The 18,320-nt window shown below is 49.6% G+C and overlaps 1 protein-coding gene across 2 annotated transcripts in view; it reads right to left on the reverse strand.

The window, feature by feature from the left end:
- The window catches only part of LOC142290908 (MORC family CW-type zinc finger protein 3-like), a 156,823-nt gene that overhangs the window by 13,689 nt on the left and 124,814 nt on the right, over positions 1-18,320 (reverse strand). For both annotated transcript variants that reach the window (XM_075334988.1, XM_075334989.1), the window contains exons 13-16: positions 15,012-15,033; positions 14,765-14,922; positions 12,720-13,494; positions 127-254 (exon numbers count right to left, since the gene is read on the reverse strand). In XM_075334988.1, the coding sequence (XP_075191103.1) occupies positions 127-254; positions 12,720-13,494; positions 14,765-14,922; positions 15,012-15,033 (1,083 nt within the window). The remainder of the gene's footprint in view (positions 1-126; positions 255-12,719; positions 13,495-14,764; positions 14,923-15,011; positions 15,034-18,320) is intronic.

The raw sequence follows: 18,320 nt of genomic DNA on the forward strand, positions 1-18,320 counted from the left end.
TACTACAGCCCTTATTGATTTACCATACTGAGATACTAATATATATACAGCAGATATTCCATTGTTATACTGGGATACGGCCTATATTCCATTTGAGATGCAGCAGTACAGCTGACACTACTATACCTTTCTTCTCCGAGTTCACTTATGGAGGCGTTACTCTCACTAGTGGCTGCTTTCAGTTTCTGTATTTCCATCTTGAGTTGTTTATTCTCAGCCTCCAGTTGCTTCTTCTCCTGCTGTAACTGCTCGATCTGGAAGATGCACGTAATAGAGAAGCGTCATGTTATGTACTGTTAGATAAGACTACACGGCAGCAGCAATCACTGCCCCCACCATAACTTGGAGCAGATTTCTCACTGTGTGAGATGTAATGATACAGCTCTGATCTCCTGGTCTGACCTCCTGCATGATTAGGAAGTGCTGGGCGATGACTCACACCTTTACAATAAGGTCCCTGTGAGGGATGGGACAGCACAGCTGAATTTAGCTGCTTCACTGTACAAATCAGATCTCCTCCTCTCCTAACACTGTCAGCTCTGCTGTACTACTCCTCCCCTGTCCAGAGAGGAGTCAATAATCATAGTTATGTCTGTTGTGCTCAAAGGTTGCTTTGAAAAGAACAGACATATGTGTGACTCTGGACAGAAAGTGTAAGTGAGAGGCAGTACAGAAGAACTGACAGTGATAGGAGAGAACATTTGAAAAAGATTTATAATGTGACTAAACTAAACTGTGCTGGCCTTTCCACCTCAAATACTTTATTTGAAAGATGCGGAGTCATCTGTATCTAATCTCCCAACACATTCTAATCATGCTGGAGGGTAGACCAGAGCTGTATGATTACACCGTGTGTAGAATTATTAGGCAAGTTGTATTTTAGAGGATTTTTTTCATTATTGATCAACAACTATGTTCTCAATCAACCCAAAAGACTCATAAATATCAAAGCTTAATATTTTTGGAAGTTGGAGTGTTTTTTTTTTTAGATTTGGCTATCTGAGGAGGATATCTGTTTGTGCAGGTAACTATTACTGTGCAGAATTATTAGGCAACTTAATATAAACCAAATATATTCCCATCTCACTTGTTTATTTTCACCAGGTAAACCAATATAACTGCACAAAAAATTTAGAAATAAAACATTACTGACATGCAAATACAAAACCCCAAAATATTAGTGACCAATATAGCCACCTTTCTTTCTGATGACACTCAACAGCCTACCATCCATAGATTCTGTCAGTTTCTTGATATGTTTACGATCAACATTGCGTGCAGCAGCCACCACAGCCTCCCAGACACTGTTCTGAGAGGTATACTGTTTTCCCTCCCTGTAGATCTCACATTTTATGAGGGACCACAGGTTCTCTATGGGGTTCAGATCAGGTGAATAAGGGGGCCATGTCATTATTTTTTCATCTTTTAGACCTTTACTGGCCAGCCATGCTGTGGAGTAGTTGGATGCATGTGATGGAGCATTGTCCTGCATGAAAATCATGTTTTCCTTGAATGATACAGACTTCTTCCTGTACCACTGCTTGAAGAAGTGGCTTTCCAAAAACTGGCAGTAGGTCTGTGAGTTGAGCTTCACTCAATCCTAAACCCGAAAAGGTCTCACAAGTTCATCTTTGATGATACCAGCCCATATCAGTACCCCACCTCCACCTTGCTGGCGTCTGAGTCGGAGTGGAGCTCTCTGCCCTTTGCTGATCCAGCCTCTGGCCCATCCATCTGGCCCATCAAGAGTCACTCTCATTTCATTAGCCAATAAAACCTTTGAAAAATCAGTCTCAAGATATTTCTTGGCCCAGTCTTGACGTTTTATCTTCGGTTTCTTGTTCAAAGGTGGTGGTTTTTCATCCTTCCTTACCTTGGCCATGTCCCTGAGTATGGCACACCTTGTGCTTTTTGATACTCCAGTAACGCTGCAGCTCTGAAATATGGCCAAACTGGAGGCAAATGGCATCTTGGCAGCTTTATGCTTGACTTTCCTCAATTCATGGGCAGTTATTTTGCGCCTTTGTTTTGCCTAACACGCTTCTTGCAACCCTGTTGGCTATTTGCCATGATACGCTTGATTGTTCGGTGATCATGCTTCAAACGTTTGACAATTTCAAGACTGCTGCATCCCTCTGCAAGACATCTCACAATTTTGGACTTTTCAGAGCCCATCAAATCTCTCTTCTGACCCATTTTGCCAAAGTAAAGGAAGTTGCCTAATAATTAAGCACCCCTTATATAGGGTGTTGATGTCATTACACCACACCCCTCCTCATTACAGAGCTGTACATCACCTGATTTACTTAATTGGTAGTTGGCTCTCAGCCTATACAGCTTGGAGTAGGACAACATGTATAAAAAGTATCATGTGATCAAAGAAGGGAATTTTGTTACTTACCGTAAATTCCTTCTAGCTCCTATTGGGAGACCCAGACGATTGGGGTGTATAGCACTGCCTCCGGAGGCCACACAAAGCAATTACACTAAAAAGTGTAAGGCCCCTCCCCTTCTGGCTATACACCCCCAGTGGGATCACTGGCTCACCAGTTTTAGTGCAAAAGCAAGAAGGAGGAAAGCCAATAACTGGTTTAAACAAATTCCCTCCGAAATAACCTCGGAGAACTGAAAACCATTCAACATGAACAACATGTGTACCCGAAAAACAACCAAAAATCCCGAAGGACAACAGGGCGGGTGCTGGGTCTCCCAATAGGAGCTAGAAGAAAAGGAATTTACGGTAAGTAACAAAATTCCCTTCTTCGGCGCTCCATTGGGAGACCCAGACGATTGGGACGTCCAAAAGCTGTCCCTGGGTGGGTAAAGAAATACCTCATGTTAGAGCTGCAAAGACAGCCCTCCCCTACGGGTAGGCAACTGCCGCCTGCAGGACTCTTCTACCTAGGCTGGCGTCCGCCGAAGCATAGGTATGCACCTGATAATGTTTGGTGAAAGTGTGCAGACTCGACCAGGTAGCTGCCTGGCACACCTGTTGATCCGTAGCCTGGTGACGCAATGCCCAGGACGCACCCACGGCTCTGGTAGAATGGGCCTTCAGCCCTGATGGAACCGGAAGCCCAGCAGAACGGTAGGCCTCAAGAATTGGTTCTTTGATCCATCGAGCCAGGGTGGCCTTAGAAGCCTGCGACCCCTTGCGCTTACCAGCGACAAGGACAAAGAGTGTATCCGAACGGGGCAGGGGCGCCGTGCGGGAAATGTAGATTCTGAGTGCTCGCACCAGATCTAACAAATGTAAATCCTTCTCATACCGATGAACTGCATGAGGACAAAAAGAAGGCAAAGAGATATCCTGATTAAGATGAAAAGAGGATACCACCTTAGGGAGAAACTCCTGAATGGGGCGCAGCACTACCTTGTCCTGGTGGAAGACCAGGAAGGGAGCCTTGGATGACAGCGCTGCTAGCTCAGACACTCTCCGAAGAGATGTGATCGCTACCAGAAAAGCCACTTTCTGTGACAGTCTAGAAAGTGAAACCTCCCTCAGAGGCTCGAAGGGCGGCTTCTGGAGGGCAACCAGCACCCTGTTCAGGTCCCATGGATCTAATGGTCGCTTGTACGGGGGTACGATATGACAAACCCCCTGCAGGAACGTGCGCACCTTAGAGAGTCGTGCTAGACGCTTCTGAAAAAAGACGGATAGCGCCGAGACTTGCCCCTTAAGGGAGCCGAGCGACAAACCTTTTTCTAACCCAGATTGTAGGAAAGAAAGAAAGGTAGGCAATGCAAATGGCCAGGGAGACACTCCCTGAGCAGAGCACCAGGATAAGAATATCCTCCACGTTCTGTGGTAGATCTTAGCGGACGTGGGCTTCCTAGCCTGTCTCATGGTGGCAACGACCCCTTGGGATAATCCTGAAGACGCTAGGATCCAGGACTCAATGGCCACACAGTCAGGTTCAGGGCCGCGGAATTCCGATGGAAAAACGGCCCTTGGGACAGTAAGTCTGGTCGGTCTGGTAGTGCCCACGGTTGGCCGACCGTGAGACGCCACAGATCCGGATACCACACCCTCCTTGGCCAGTCTGGGGCGACGAGTATGACGCGGCTGCAGTCGGATCTGATCTTGCGTAGCACCCTGGGCAAGAGTGCCAGAGGTGGAAACACATAAGGGAGCCGGAACTGCGACCAATCTTGCACTAAGGCGTCTGCCGCCAGAGCTCTGTGATCGCGAGACCGTGCCATGAAGGTCGGGACCTTGTTGTTGTGCCGGGACGCCATTAGATCGACGTCCGGCCTTCGCCAGCGGCGACAGATTTCCTGAAACACTTCCGGGTGAAGGGACCATTCCCCTGCGTCCATGCCCTGGCGACTGAGGAAGTCTGCTTCCCAGTTTTCTACGCCGGGGATGTGAACTGCGGATATGGTGGAGGCCGTGGCTTCCACCCACATCAGGATCCGCCGGACTTCCTGGAAGGCTTGCCGACTGCGAGTCCCCCCTTGGTGGTTGATGTATGCCACCGCTGTGGAGTTGTCCGACTGAATTCGGATCTGCTTTCCTTCCAGCCACTGCTGGAAGGCTAGTAGGGCAAGATACACTGCTCTGATCTCCAGAACATTGATCGGAAGGGTGGACTCCTGCTGAGTCCACGTACCCTGAGCCCTGTGGTGGAGAAAAACTGCTCCCCACCCTGAGAGACTCGCGTCCGTCGTGACCACCGCCCAGGACGGAGGTAGGAAGGATCTTCCCTGTGATAATGAGGTGGGAAGAAGCCACCACTGCAGAGAGTCTTTGGCCGTCTGGGAAAGGGAGACTTTCCTGTCCAGGGATGTTGACTTCCCGTCCCATTGGCGGAGAATGTCCCATTGAAGTGGGCGCAGATGAAACTGCGCAAACGGAACCGCCTCCATTGCCGCCACCATCTTCCCGAGGAAGTGCATGAGGCGTCTTAAGGAGTGCGACTGACTTTGAAGGAGAGCCTGCACCCCAGTCTGTAGTGACCTCTGCTTGTCCAGCGGAAGCTTCACTATCGCTGAGAGAGTATGAAACTCCATGCCAAGATACGTTAGCGATTGGGTCGGTGACAGATTTGACTTTGAGAAGTTGATGATCCACCCGAACGTCTGGAGAGTCTCCAGTGCAACATTCAGGCTGAGTTGGCATGCCTCCTGAGAGGGTGCCTTGACAAGTAGATCGTCCAAGTAAGGGATCACAGAGTGTCCCTGAGAGTGCAAGACTGCTACCACTGCCGCCATGACCTTGGTGAACACCCGTGGGGCTGTCGCCAGACCAAATGGCAGAGCTACGAACTGAAGATGGTCGTCTCCTATCACGAAGCGTAGAAAACGTTGGTGCTCTGTAGCAATTGGCACGTGGAGATAAGCATCCTTGATGTCTATTGATGCTAGGAAATCTCCTTGAGACATTGAGGCAATGACTGAGCGGAGGGATTCCATCCGGAACCGCCTGGCGTTCACATGCTTGTTGAGCAGTTTTAGGTCCAGAACAGGACGGAATGAGCCGTCCTTTTTTGGCACCACAAAGAGATTGGAGTAAAAACCTTGTCCTTGTTCCTGAAGAGGAACAGGGACCACCACTCCTTCTGCTCTTAGAGAATTCACCGCCTGCAGAAGGGCATCTGCTCGGTCGGGATGTGGGGAAGTTCTGAAGAACCGAGGCGGAGGACGAGAACTGAACTCTATCCTGTACCCGTGAGACAAAATGTCTGTTACCCACCGGTCTTTGACCTGTGGCAGCCAAATGTCGCAAAAGCGGGAGAGCCTGCCACCGACCGAGGATGCGGAGGGAGGCGGACGAAAGTCATGAGGCAGCCGCCTTGGAAGCGGTACCTCCGGCTGCTTTCTTGGGGCGTGAGTGAGCCCGCCAGGAATCAGAGCTCCTTTGCTCTTTCTGAGTCCCCTTGGACGAGGCGAACTGGGGCTTGCCCGAGCCTCGAAAGGACCGAAACTTTGACTGCCACTTCCTCTGTTGAGGTTTGCTTGATCTGGGCTGGGGTAAGGAAGAGTCCTTACCTTTGGACTGTTTAATGATTTCCGCCAATTGCTCACCAAACAGTCTGTCTCCAGATAATGGCAAGCTGGTTAAACATTTTTTAGAAGCAGAATCTGCTTTCCATTCCTTTAACCACAAGGCTCTGCGCAAAACTACAGAGTTGGCGGAAGCCATTGCGGTACGGCTCGTAGAGTCCAGTACCGCATTAATAGCGTAGGTCGCAAACGCAGTCATTTGCGTAGTTAAGGACGCCACTTGCGGCACTGCTGGACGTATGAAAGAGTCCACCTGTGCCAAACCAGCTGAAATAGCTTGGAGCGCCCACACGGCCGCGAATGCTGGAGCAAACGACGCGCCAATAGCTTCATAGACAGATTTCAACCACAGGTCCATCTGTCTGTCATTGGCATCTTTAAGTGAAGCCCCATCCTCCACTGCAACTATGGATCTAGCTGCAAGCCTGGATATTGGAGGGTCCACTTTTGGACACTGGGTCCAGCGTTTGACCACGTCAGGGGGAAAGGGATAACGTGTATCCTTAAGACGTTTGGAAAAACGCTTGTCCGGATTAGCATGGTGTTTCTGGATTGATGCTCTGAAGTCAGAGTGATCCAGAAAGGTGCTCAATTTACGCTTGGGATACAGGAAATGGAATTTCTCCTGCTGGGCAGCTGCCTCCTCTGCTGAAGGGGCTGGGGGAGAAATATCCAACAGCCTATTGATGGCCGCTATAAGGTCATTTACCATGGCGTCACCATCTGGCGTATCCAAATTGAGTGCGGTGTCAGGGCTAGACTCCTGATCACCCACCTCTGTCTCATCATATAGAGACCCTTCTCGCTGAGACCCTGACCCGCGTGATGACGTGGAGGGTCTCTCCCAGCGAGCTCGCTTAGGCGGCCTGGGACTGTCATCGGAGTCAGAGCCCTCAGCCAGTGATGCCTGGGACCCCCGTGAAGTACGGATTAGTTCCAACTGAGGGGGACCGGGGAACATAGGGACAGTAGTGTCCATGGTCTGAGCAACTGGCCTGGACTGCAAGGTCTCCAGGATTTTTGTCATAGTCACAGACATTTTATCAGCAAAGACTGCAAATTCTGTCCCCGTCACCGGGGCAGGGTTCACAGGCGACTCTGCCTGGGCTACTACCACCATAGGCTCTGGCTGACGAAGTGCCACTGGGACTGAACATTGCACACAATGAGAGTCGTTGGAGCCTGCTGGTAGATTAGCCCCACATGCTGTACAAGCAGTGAATACAGCCCGTGCCGTGGCACCCTTGCGTTTTGTGGATGACATGTTGTTGTCTTCCCAGAGCAATATAGGGTATACAGCCAAGAAGCGACCGTACAGTGCAGTATATATCTATAGATATCTGGTACAGGGAAAAGTACACCAATACACACTGTGGCACAAGAGGGGCCAGCACTAAAGTGCTGCTTACCGCCCGCTAAACGCGGGTGTGTGGTCCAGAAATCCCTAGTCTTGGGTCTCCCAGAGCCTGTGTCCGTCCTCCAGCCAGAACTGCATGCAGGAATGGCTGCCGGCGTCCTGTGGAGGGGGGGGCGGGCCCTGGGCGTGCCAGACCAAAAGCGGGAAACCTGTGTCCCACTGTGCCAAGTGAGAGGGCTGGAGCATGTAAATAAGGCTCCAGCCCTCGGCGCTGAGTAAACGTACAGCGTCTCTCCCCTTCCCTGATTGACAGGGAGGGGGCGGGAACGAAGCGGAGCTAGGCCGCAAAAGCCGGGGACTAAATTTATAAGCGCCGCCGCCGTAAAAGCGCGGTCGGCGCTAAGTCCCCGGCGCACTACAAGTCCCAGCCGCGCCGCCGCTCCGAGAGTGGCCGGCGCGGTAGTTCCCAGCACATGAAGTCACACAGCTAAGCTGCTGTGACTCAAACCCCAGCGTTACTGTCCCCGGCGCACTAACACACCCAGCAAGTCTGGTGTGTGCGTGCCCGCCTGAACGGGGACACAGAGTACCTGAAAGTTGCAGGGCCTTGTCCCTGAATGGTACACAGCTCCGTATCCATCAGGTTCACTGGGTCTGTGGATGGAGCCCGGCCTCAGGGCTTGGGGGCCGGTAAGATCCCACTTCCACAGAGCCCCTCAGGGGGATGGGGAAGGAAAGCAGCATGTGGGCTCCAGCCTCCGTACCCGCAATGGGTACCTCAACCTTACGAACCACAAGTGGGGTAAGAAGGGAGCATGCTGGGGGCCCTAGTATGGGCCCTCTTTTCTTCCATCCGACATAGTCAGCAGCTACTGCTGACTAAACAGTGGAGCTATGCGTGGATGTCTGACCTCCTTCGCACAAAGCAGAAAACTGGTGAGCCAGTGATCCCACTGGGGGTGTATAGCCAGAAGGGGAGGGGCCTTACACTTTTTAGTGTAATTGCTTTGTGTGGCCTCCGGAGGCAGTGCTATACACCCCAATCGTCTGGGTCTCCCAATGGAGCGCCGAAGAAATACTCATTGGCCTAATAATTCTGCACACAGTGTACATCTCACACACTGAGAACCCTAAGCCATGGATGGGGAAGAGTTATTTTTCTACTGTGTTACTTCCTGCTTATGAATGGGCAGTAAATCCAGAAGAAGTACAACCACCAGTGAAAAACTAACTAACAATACCCCCGAGGACTTAAAACTTTTTATTCTGCTCTGCATCTGCTATTACATTGCGTGTCCAGTTCACCATAAAAAATTTGGTTAACCCCTTCAGCACCCAGCCTATTTTGACCCTAAAGACCCAGCCACTTTTTGCAATTTTGACTAGTGTCACTTTATGAGGTTATAACTCTGGAACGCTTTAACGGATCCCGGTGATTCTGAGACTGTTTTTTCGTGACATATTGAGCTTCATGTTAGTGGTAAATTTAGGCCGATATTTTTTGCATTTCTTTGTAATAAAAAAAAACGGAAATTTCACGAAAATTTTGTAATTTTCAAACTTTTATGCTCTAAAACCAACAAGACATACGACGCAAAATAATTAATAAATAACATTTCCCACATGTCTACTTTACCTCAGAACAATTTTGGGGAAAAAAAAAAAAATTAAGGAAGTTATATGGGTTAAAAGTTTGAACAATTTCTCATTTTTACAACAAAATTTACAAAGCCACTTTTTTTAGGGACCACATCACATTTGAAGCGATTTTGAAAGGTCTACATGACACAAAAACACCCAAAAGTGACACCATTCCAAAAACTGCACCCCTCAGGCTACTCAAAACCACATTCAAGAAGGTCATTAACCCTTCAGGTGCTTCACAGTAACTAAAGCAATGTGGAAGGAAAAAATTAACATTTTACTTTTTGCAACAAAAATGTTAATTTAGCCTCAAATATTGCATTTCACAAGGGTAGCAGAATTAAATGAACCCCCAAATTTTGTTGGGCAATGTCTTCTGAGCACGCAGATACCTCATATGTGGCGAAAAACCACTGTTTGGGCGCACGGCAGAACTCGGAAGGGAAGGAGCATCATTTGACTTTTTGAACAGAAAATTAGCTGGAATCGTTAGCCACACCATATTGCGTTTGGAGAGCCCCTGAGGTGCCGAAACAGTGGAGCTCCCCCACATGTGACCCCATTTTGGAAACTAGACCCCTCATGGAATTTATCTAGATGTTTATTGAGCACTTTGAACCTCTGGGGGCTTCACAAAAGTTAATAAAGTTGAGCCGTGAAGAAGGGAATTTTGTTTACTTACCGTAAATTCCTTTTCTTCTAGCTCCTATTGGGAGACCCAGACAATTGGGTGTATAGCTTCTGCCTCCGGAGGCCACACAAAGTATTACACTGAAAAAGTGTAACCCCTCCCCTCTGCCTATACACCCTCCCGTGGATCACGGGCTCCTCAGTTTTGGTGCAAAAGCAGGAAGGAGGAAACTTATAAATTGGTCTAGGGTAAATTCAATCCGAAGGATGTTCGGAGAACTGAAGACCATGAACCAAAAGAACAATTCAACATGAACAACATGTGTACACAAAAGAACAACCAGCCCGAAGGGAACAGGGGCGGGTGCTGGGTCTCCCAATAGGAGCTAGAAGAAAAGGAATTTACGGTAAGTAAACAAAATTCCCTTCTTCTTTGTCGCTCCATTGGGAGACCCAGACAATTGGGACGTCCAAAAGCAGTCCCTGGGTGGGTAAAAGAATACCTCAATAAAAAGAGCCGCAACGGCCCCCTCTTACAGGTGGGCAACCGCCGCCTGAAAGACTCGCCTACCTAGACTGCCATCTGCCGAAGCATAGGTATGCACTTGATAGTGTTTTGTGAAGGTGTGCAGACTAGACCAGGTAGCTGCCTGACACACCTGCTGAGCCGTAGCCCGGTGTCGCAATGCCCAGGACGCACCCACGGCTCTGGTAGAATGGGCTTTCAGCCCCGAAGGAAGAGGAAGCCCCGAAGAACGGTAGGCTTCAAGAATCTGTTCCTTGATCCACCGAGCCAGAGTTGACTTGGAAGCCTGCGAACCCTTACGCTGGCCAGCGACCAGGACAAAGAGCGCATCTGAACGGCGCAGGGGCGCCGTGCGAGACACGTAGAGCCGGAGTGCTCTCACTAGATCTAATGAATGCAAATCCTTTTCACATTGGTGAACTGGATGAGGGCAAAATGACGGTAAGGAGATATCCTGATTGAGATGAAAAGGAGATACCACCTTAGGGAGAAATTCCGGGACAGGACGCAGAACCACCTTATCCTGGTGAAAAACCAGGAAGGGGGATTTGCATGACAGCGCTGCAAGCTCCGACACTCTTCGGAGTGAGGTAATTGCCACAAGAAATGCCACCTTCTGCGAAAGACGTGATAAAGAGACATCCCTCAGCGGCTCGAAAGGTGGTTTTTGAAGAGCCATTAGCACCCTGTTAAGGTCCCAGGGTTCCAGCGGACGCTTGTAGGGTGGAACTATGTGGCAAACTCCCTGCAGGAACGTGCGGACCTGCGGAAGCCTTGCCAGGCGCTTTTGAAAAAATACTGAGCGCGCCGATACTTGTCCCTTGAGAGAGCCGAGTGACAAACCCTTGTCCATTCCGGATTGAAGGAATGAAAGAAAAATGGGTAAGGCAAAAGGCCAGGGAGTAAAACCCTTATCAGAGCACCAGGACAAAAAGATCCGCCACGACCTGTAATAGATCTTGGCGGACGTTGGTTTCCTGGCCTGTCTCATAGTGGCAATGACATCCTGAGATACCCCCGACGACGCTAGGAGCCAGGACTCAATGGCCACACAGTCAGGTTGAGGGCCGCAGAATTCAGATGGAAAAACGGCCCTTGCGACAGCACGGGGGTGACAGGTGAGGGAGCGCACATCACGGGGGTGACAGGTGAGGGAGCGCACATCACGGGGGTGACCGGTGAGGGAGCGCACATCACGGGGGTGACCGGTGAGGGAGCGCACATCACGGGGGTGACCGGTGAGGGAGCGCACATCACGGGGGTGACAGGTGAGGGAGCGCACATCACGGGGGTGACAGGTGAGGGAGCGCACATCACGGGGGTGACAGGTGAGGGAGCGCACATCACGGGGGTGACAGGTGAGGGAGCGCACATCACGGGGGTGACAGGTGAGGGAGCGCACATCACGGGGGTGACAGGTGAGGGAGCGCACATCACGGGGGTGACATGGGGGGGAGCAGGGAGGACATCACGGGGGTGAGGGGGAGGGGGCGGACGGGGGTGACAGGGAGGGGGCAGGCAGCCGATCACGAGGGGGAGGGCAGCCGATCACGAGGGGGAGGGGGCGGGCAGCCGATCACGAGGAGGATGGTGCGGGCAGCCGATCACGAGGATGACAGGTGGGGGTGCGGGCAGCATATCAGGGAGAGCGGTGGCAGATGGAGGAGGAGGGCGGTGGCGGATCGGGAGGCTTTTCGCCAGTTTGATACAGTACAATGGCAGCACGGCAACTTCCGAGTCACATGATCCGGTCACATAACAGCATGGGACTGGAAGCTTGTCACCCTGCTATTGCTTTGTATACACTCACTGTACTAGCGTGCTCAGGACCGAGAAGCGAAGCGGAGGTGGGCAGTCACTGGCAACAGGTCCACGGTGATTGGAGAGATCGGTCACAAGGCCGGTCTCTCCAATCAGAGCTGCTGGAGCAGGGGGAGGGTGATCCAGCTGAGGTCACCCAACTCCAGCCAATGGTCAGGGCTATAGCTGCACTGACCATGGCTGGATTTCAATGTTTCAGCCACTTTCAGTGGTTGAAACATTACAGTGGCTGTGATTGGCTGACGAACGCCGCTCAGCCAATCACAGCCTCTGTAGGTCCGGGGAGGAGGCACCACCCCTCCTGAGGTCAGGCACAGGTCCCCTCCTTCCCGAATCTGCGGTTTCTGTGAACCGATCGCAGTCACCGGGGCTCCGGTGCCATGATTTCGCCATGACGGATAGATCCGTCATGGGTCTTTAAGTACCAGGGCACCATGATGGATCTATCCGTTCAAGGTCGTGAAGGGGTTAAAGGTCCTTTTGTACAGACCTAAACCACTAGGAATTGTGGCAATATCCTATTCACTAGATCACTACGGTTGTTCCCATTATCCCAAACAGATCACCAGGAAAGCAGGCTTCTCTAATGTCTTTGGACCCTGCACAGAACCATTTATCTAGATAAATGGGCCCTGCTTGGAGGGTACAGTGCCCAGGAACACAATTACCTCTGGCTTAAAGAAAGACTTGCATGCAAGTATAGTAATTTATTAGGAGACATTGAAGATTTCTCACCTCCGCTTTGCATTGATCTTTTTCTGCAGAACAGGAGTCAAGCTTCCGGAAAATGTCATCCAGTTGTAACGCCATATCGTCGATTTCACTCGTGCTGTCCACTTCAACAATGGGAGAAGAGCCGGGCTCAGATTTCAGCTCCTGCAGTTTTTTACACATTAGATTAAGCCTGCTGATCTCTTTTAAGGCCTGTTCATACTTTACGTCCCCGGAGCTGGCCAGAGTCTGCGTTTGCTGGTGAGAAGTCTCTCTTTTCATTTGCTGAGCTATGGTTTCACCCAAGTTTTTCAGTTTAGCGCTCAGTTCCTCACAATGCTTCTTATAATATTCCGTCTCATCTTGTACCGCGGGGCTGTGGTTCTGCTGGTTATGTGTCATGGCGCCATTGCAGTGTTGGTGGACCTGCTCACCTGATGACATCTGGCACCCACGGACGTTTCCATAGGCGCTTTCATCATCTTCTTCCTTTTTTACAGTTATTTCTGGTCTGTCTGTCTGTGTGGTGGCTGCAGTCATGCCTGAAGGTTCCCCTTCCAAACTTTCCATGGGGACAGGACTGAGACCGATGCCGTTCTCAGTTGTTGTTTTATCACTCTTGGGTTTGGGTGTGCTGACCTCCTCCATGATGATCACATCTCCATCATCTACCTCCTCATCTTTATCATTATAATCATCATCATCGTCTCCATCCGGAAGCTCGATGGTCTCTGTTACAGTAAGCTGCAGCTTTTTAGCCGGCTCAGGAGAATTATCTTGTGAAAGCAGACGTTTCCGCCTAAAAGGTAAGGTTAAGAGGAAAAGATGTAAAAACAGAAGCTAATAAAAGTAAATCTACCCCTTTCCAATCTAGGACATCAAGTGCAGAGTCTGCTCAATATGTGGCGGGTGGCAGCCTGTAGTTGCCTATAAGAGCAGCAACCGTTGTCAGCTCAGAGTATTGATAACTATTAGGATGCTGCTGTCAATCTCTGACATTTAAAGGGAACCTCTCAGGTGCAATATGCACCCAGAACCACGAGCAGTTCTGGGTGCATATTTCTAATCCCTGTCTAACTGTCCCTGTATCTAGTAGCATAGAAAAAGAGATCTTTAGAATAAGAATTTCTAAAGCTTCTTAATGATATGCTAATGAGCACAGGGACTAGTTGCAAGGGAGTTATTATCCCTGACTAGTCCGCCCTCTTAGCATGTTAGCACGCTACAGGGGTGTGCTAACATGCTATTCAATTCCCACTTCCCAGCGTCATCAGCGGTGTACGCGTGTCTGTTGTTACCGCCAGCTTTAGGCTCAGTGCGCATGATCAGAAGTCTTGCCACATCCGGTCATGCGCACGAGACCTCTCTGAAACTGGGACGTGTACACCTAGCTTCATAGTGCGCATGACCATAAGAGCGGTGACTTCTGATCATGCAAACTGAGCCTAAAGCTGGCGTCTAAGAGTCGGTAACAACGGACACAGGTACACGGGTCATCGCTGATGACGCTGGGAAATGGGCATTGAACAGCATGTGAGCATGCCCCTGTGGGTGTGTTAACATGCTAAGAGGGCAGACTATTCGAGAGCTATACAGCACTTGCGACTATTTCCTGCGCTCATTAGCATATATAAAGGATCTTTACAAATGCTTTTTCTAAAGATCTCTATCTATGCTACTAGATGCAGGGACAGTTAGGCAGGTAATAGCAATATACACCCAGAACTGCTCGTGGGTCTGGGTGCATATTGCACCTGACAGGTTCCCTTTAAAGAATTCTGACGTATGTGCTAATGGCTTACTATAGCAACTGAGGGTCTTCACAGCCATATATGTTCATGTCTCCATTAGATTGCAATTTTTGCTATATACTCCAATACCCAAGTAGGACGGTATATAATACAAGGTCCAGGAGAAACATTTTAAAGAGAAACTGAAGGATTTTAATTGGAAGTTTTGGTCAAGTCAGAACTTGTAGGCCCTAATAACAAACTTTACTCTAGACCCCTGCAGTAGGGACAGTACAGCATGGCGGCCACTGTTGCTGTCGGGTTGGGTGGTTCACTTACCGGTCAAGAAGTCTGCCAGGATGTGGAGAGGTTTCAGCCGGGACCAAAGATGGAGGATTTGTTGCAGTTGTTGATCTGAAATTGGTCTGAACGATGTTAAGAGCTTTTTGCATTTCTTTACTTGGAGGATTAAACAGAATCGTTGGCTTGTTAGCAAGCTGTGTAAAAACAAAAAAAAAGTATAAGTTTTTGGTTTTTTTTTAAAAAGTATTTCATACCATTTACATTTGACTTGAACTTTAAATACCTGTGTTGCCAGCTCAAACTTCCTGCAAAATAAAAAGAGGACATTTAGGAGACGAATAATCTACGTTGAGTCTTGCTGAAATAGAAAATGCCGAATTCATTAAGAAGTGTTCGCCATTAATAAGCGACGAGCTGCTTCTGTGCATTACTGATGACTCAGACGAGTGGGTGTGAGTGCCCTTGTCCCGTCGCGGCTCCGTCCCTCTCAGCGGAGCCGAGGCAAAATGGCTAATGAGCGCCAAAGGTTGTAGAGTTTTCACACAACTTTTAGCGATTTATGAAAGCTTTTAAGACAATCTTTTCTGACATATCTGACTTGGTAAATGCTTGCAATGCAAATTTAGTCAATTCTAGAGAACCTCTTTTTAGAACTCTGTTTTGTTTAGTTATTATTCAAAAAAAACAAAAACTCGAATAAACTGACAAGTGGGTGTTACAATTTCCCCTCTAGTTCAAAGGGCTGTCCTACACGGTCAGCTCTGGTTGGACAGTGTGATACAGACCCATCTGGTAAAAAGTAGATTTTGGGTACTCACCGTAAAATCTCTTTCTTGGAGCCTTCATTGGGGGACACAGGAAACCATGGGTGTATGCTGCTGGGACTAGGAGGTGACACTATGCAAATAAAAAAGTTAACTCCTCCCACGTAGTATACACCCACTGACTGGAGCTGAGGAGATCAGTTTGTGTAAAAGCAGTACGAGGAGAAACTTGAAAACCAGAAAATTCCGGATCTATTGAAGTCTTAGAAAAAGGACGGGTGCTGTGTCCCCCAATGAAGGCTCCAAGAAAGAGATTTTACGGTGAGTACCCAAAATCTACTTTTCTTTATCGCTTCATTGGGGGACACAGGAAACCATGGGACGTCCTAAAGCAGTCCCCAAGGGTGGGAAGAGAAAAAACCCGAAAACAGGGTTAGCTGAGACAAGATTCCTTGACCGGAACCTGGACCTAGACCCCGTAAGGAACCCCTACCCGGCCAGTGGCCGAAGTACAGGAGAAGAGTTAGAGTACTAGGGAGTACTAAGAACTAGTGTAAAGAAGGGAATTTTGTTTACTTACCGTAAATTCCTTTTCTTCTAGCTCCTATTGGGAGACCCAGACAATTGGGTGTATAGCTTCTGCCTCCGGAGGCCACACAAAGTATTACACTTTAAAAAGTGTAACCCCTCCCCTCTGCCTATACACCCTCCCGTGCATCACGGGCTCCTCAGTTTTAGTGCAAAAGCAGGAAGGAGGAAACTTATAAATTGGTCTAAGGTAAATTCAATCCGAAGGATGTTCGGAGAACTGAAGACCATGAACCAAAAGAACAATTCAACATGAACAACATGTGTACACAAAAGAACAAACAGCCCGAAGGGAACAGGGGCGGGTGCTGGGTCTCCCAATAGGAGCTAGAAGAAAAGGAATTTACGGTAAGTAAACAAAATTCCCTTCTTCTTTGTCGCTCCATTGGGAGACCCAGACAATTGGGATGTCCAAAAGCAGTCCCTGGGTGGGTAAAAGAATACCTCGATAAAAAAGAGCCGAAAACGACCCCCTCTTACAGGTGGGCAACCGCCGCCTGAAGGACTCGCCTACCTAGACTGGCGTCTGCCGAAGCATAGGTATGCACCGGATAGTGTTTCGTGAAAGTGTGCAGACTAGACCAGGTAGCTGCCTGACACACCTGCTGAGCCGTAACCCGGTGCCGCAATGCCCAGGACGCACCCACGGCTCTGGTAGAATGGGCTTTCAGCCCCAAAGGAAGCGGAAGCCCAGAAGAACGGTAGGCTTCAAGAATCGGTTCCTTGATCCACCGAGCCAAGGTTGACTTGGAAGCCTGCGAACCCTTACGCTGGCCAGCGACAAGGACAAAGAGGGCATCTGAACGGCGCAGGGGCGCCGTGCGAGACACGTAGAGCCGGAGTGCTCTCACCAGATCTAATGAGTGCAAATCCTTTTCACATTGGTGAATTGGATGAGGGCAAAGAAGGGAATTTTGTTACTTACCGTAAATTCCTTTTCTTCTAGCTCTTATTGGGAGACCCAGACGATTGGGTGTATAGCACTGCCTCCGGAGGCCACACAAAGCAATTACACTAAAAAGTGTAAGGCCCCTCCCCTTCTGGCTATACACCCCCAGTGGGATCACTGGCTCACCAGTTTTAGTGCAAAAGCAAGAAGGAGGAAAGCCAATAACTGGTTTAAACAAATTCACTCCGAGTAACATCGGAGAACTGAAAACCGTTCAACATGAACAACATGTGTACCCGCAAACAAACCAAAAATCCCGAAGGACAACAGGGCGGGTGCTGGGTCTCCCAATAAGAGCTAGAAGAAAAGGAATTTACGGTAAGTAACAAAATTCCCTTCTTCGTCGCTCTATTGGGAGACCCAGACGATTGGGACGTCCAAAAGCTGTCCCTGGGTGGGTAAACAATACCTCATGTTAGAGCTGCAAGACAGCCCTCCCCTATAGGGAGGCAACTGCCGCCTGCAGGACTCTTCTACCTAGGCTGGCGTCCGCCGAAGCATAGGTATGCACCTGATAATGTTTGGTGAAAGTGTGCAGACTCGACCAGGTAGCTGCCTGGCACACCTGTTGAGCCGTAGCCTGGTGTCGCAATGCCCAGGACGCACCCACGGCTCTGGTAGAATGGGCCTTCAGCCCTGATGGAACCGGAAGCCCAGCAGAACGGTAGGCTTCAAGAATTGGTTCTTTGATCCATCGAGCCAGGGTGGCCTTAGAAGCCTGCGACCCTTTGCGCTTACCAGCGACAAGGACAAAGAGTGCATCCGAACGGCGCAAGGGCGCCGTGCGGGAAATGTAGATTCTGAGTGCTCTCACCAGATCTAACAAATGTAAATCCTTCTCATACCGATGAACTGCATGAGGACAAAACGAAGGTAAAGAGATATTCTGATTAAGATGAAAAGAGGATACCACCTTCGGGAGAAACTCCTGAATGGGGCGCAGCACTACCTTGTCCTGGTGGAAGACCAGGAAGGGAGCCTTGGATGACAGCGCTGCTAGCTCAGACACTCTCCGAAGAGATGTGATCGCTACCAGAAAAGCCACTTTCTGTGATAGTCTAGAAAGTGAAACCTCCCTCAGAGGCTCGAAGGGCGGCTTCTGGAGGGCAACTAGTACCCTGTTCAGATCCCATGGATCTAACGGCCGCTTGTACGGGGGTACGATATGGCAAACCCCCTGTAGGAACGTGCGCACCTTAGGAAGGCGTGCCAAACGCCTCTGAAAAAAGACGGATAGCGCCGAGACCTGCCCTTTAAGGGAGCCGAGCGACAAACCTTTTTCTAACCCAGA

Source organism: Anomaloglossus baeobatrachus, chromosome 2 (genome assembly GCF_048569485.1).
Source record: "Anomaloglossus baeobatrachus isolate aAnoBae1 chromosome 2, aAnoBae1.hap1, whole genome shotgun sequence".
In the NCBI taxonomy this organism is placed as follows: domain Eukaryota; kingdom Metazoa; phylum Chordata; class Amphibia; order Anura; family Aromobatidae; genus Anomaloglossus; species Anomaloglossus baeobatrachus.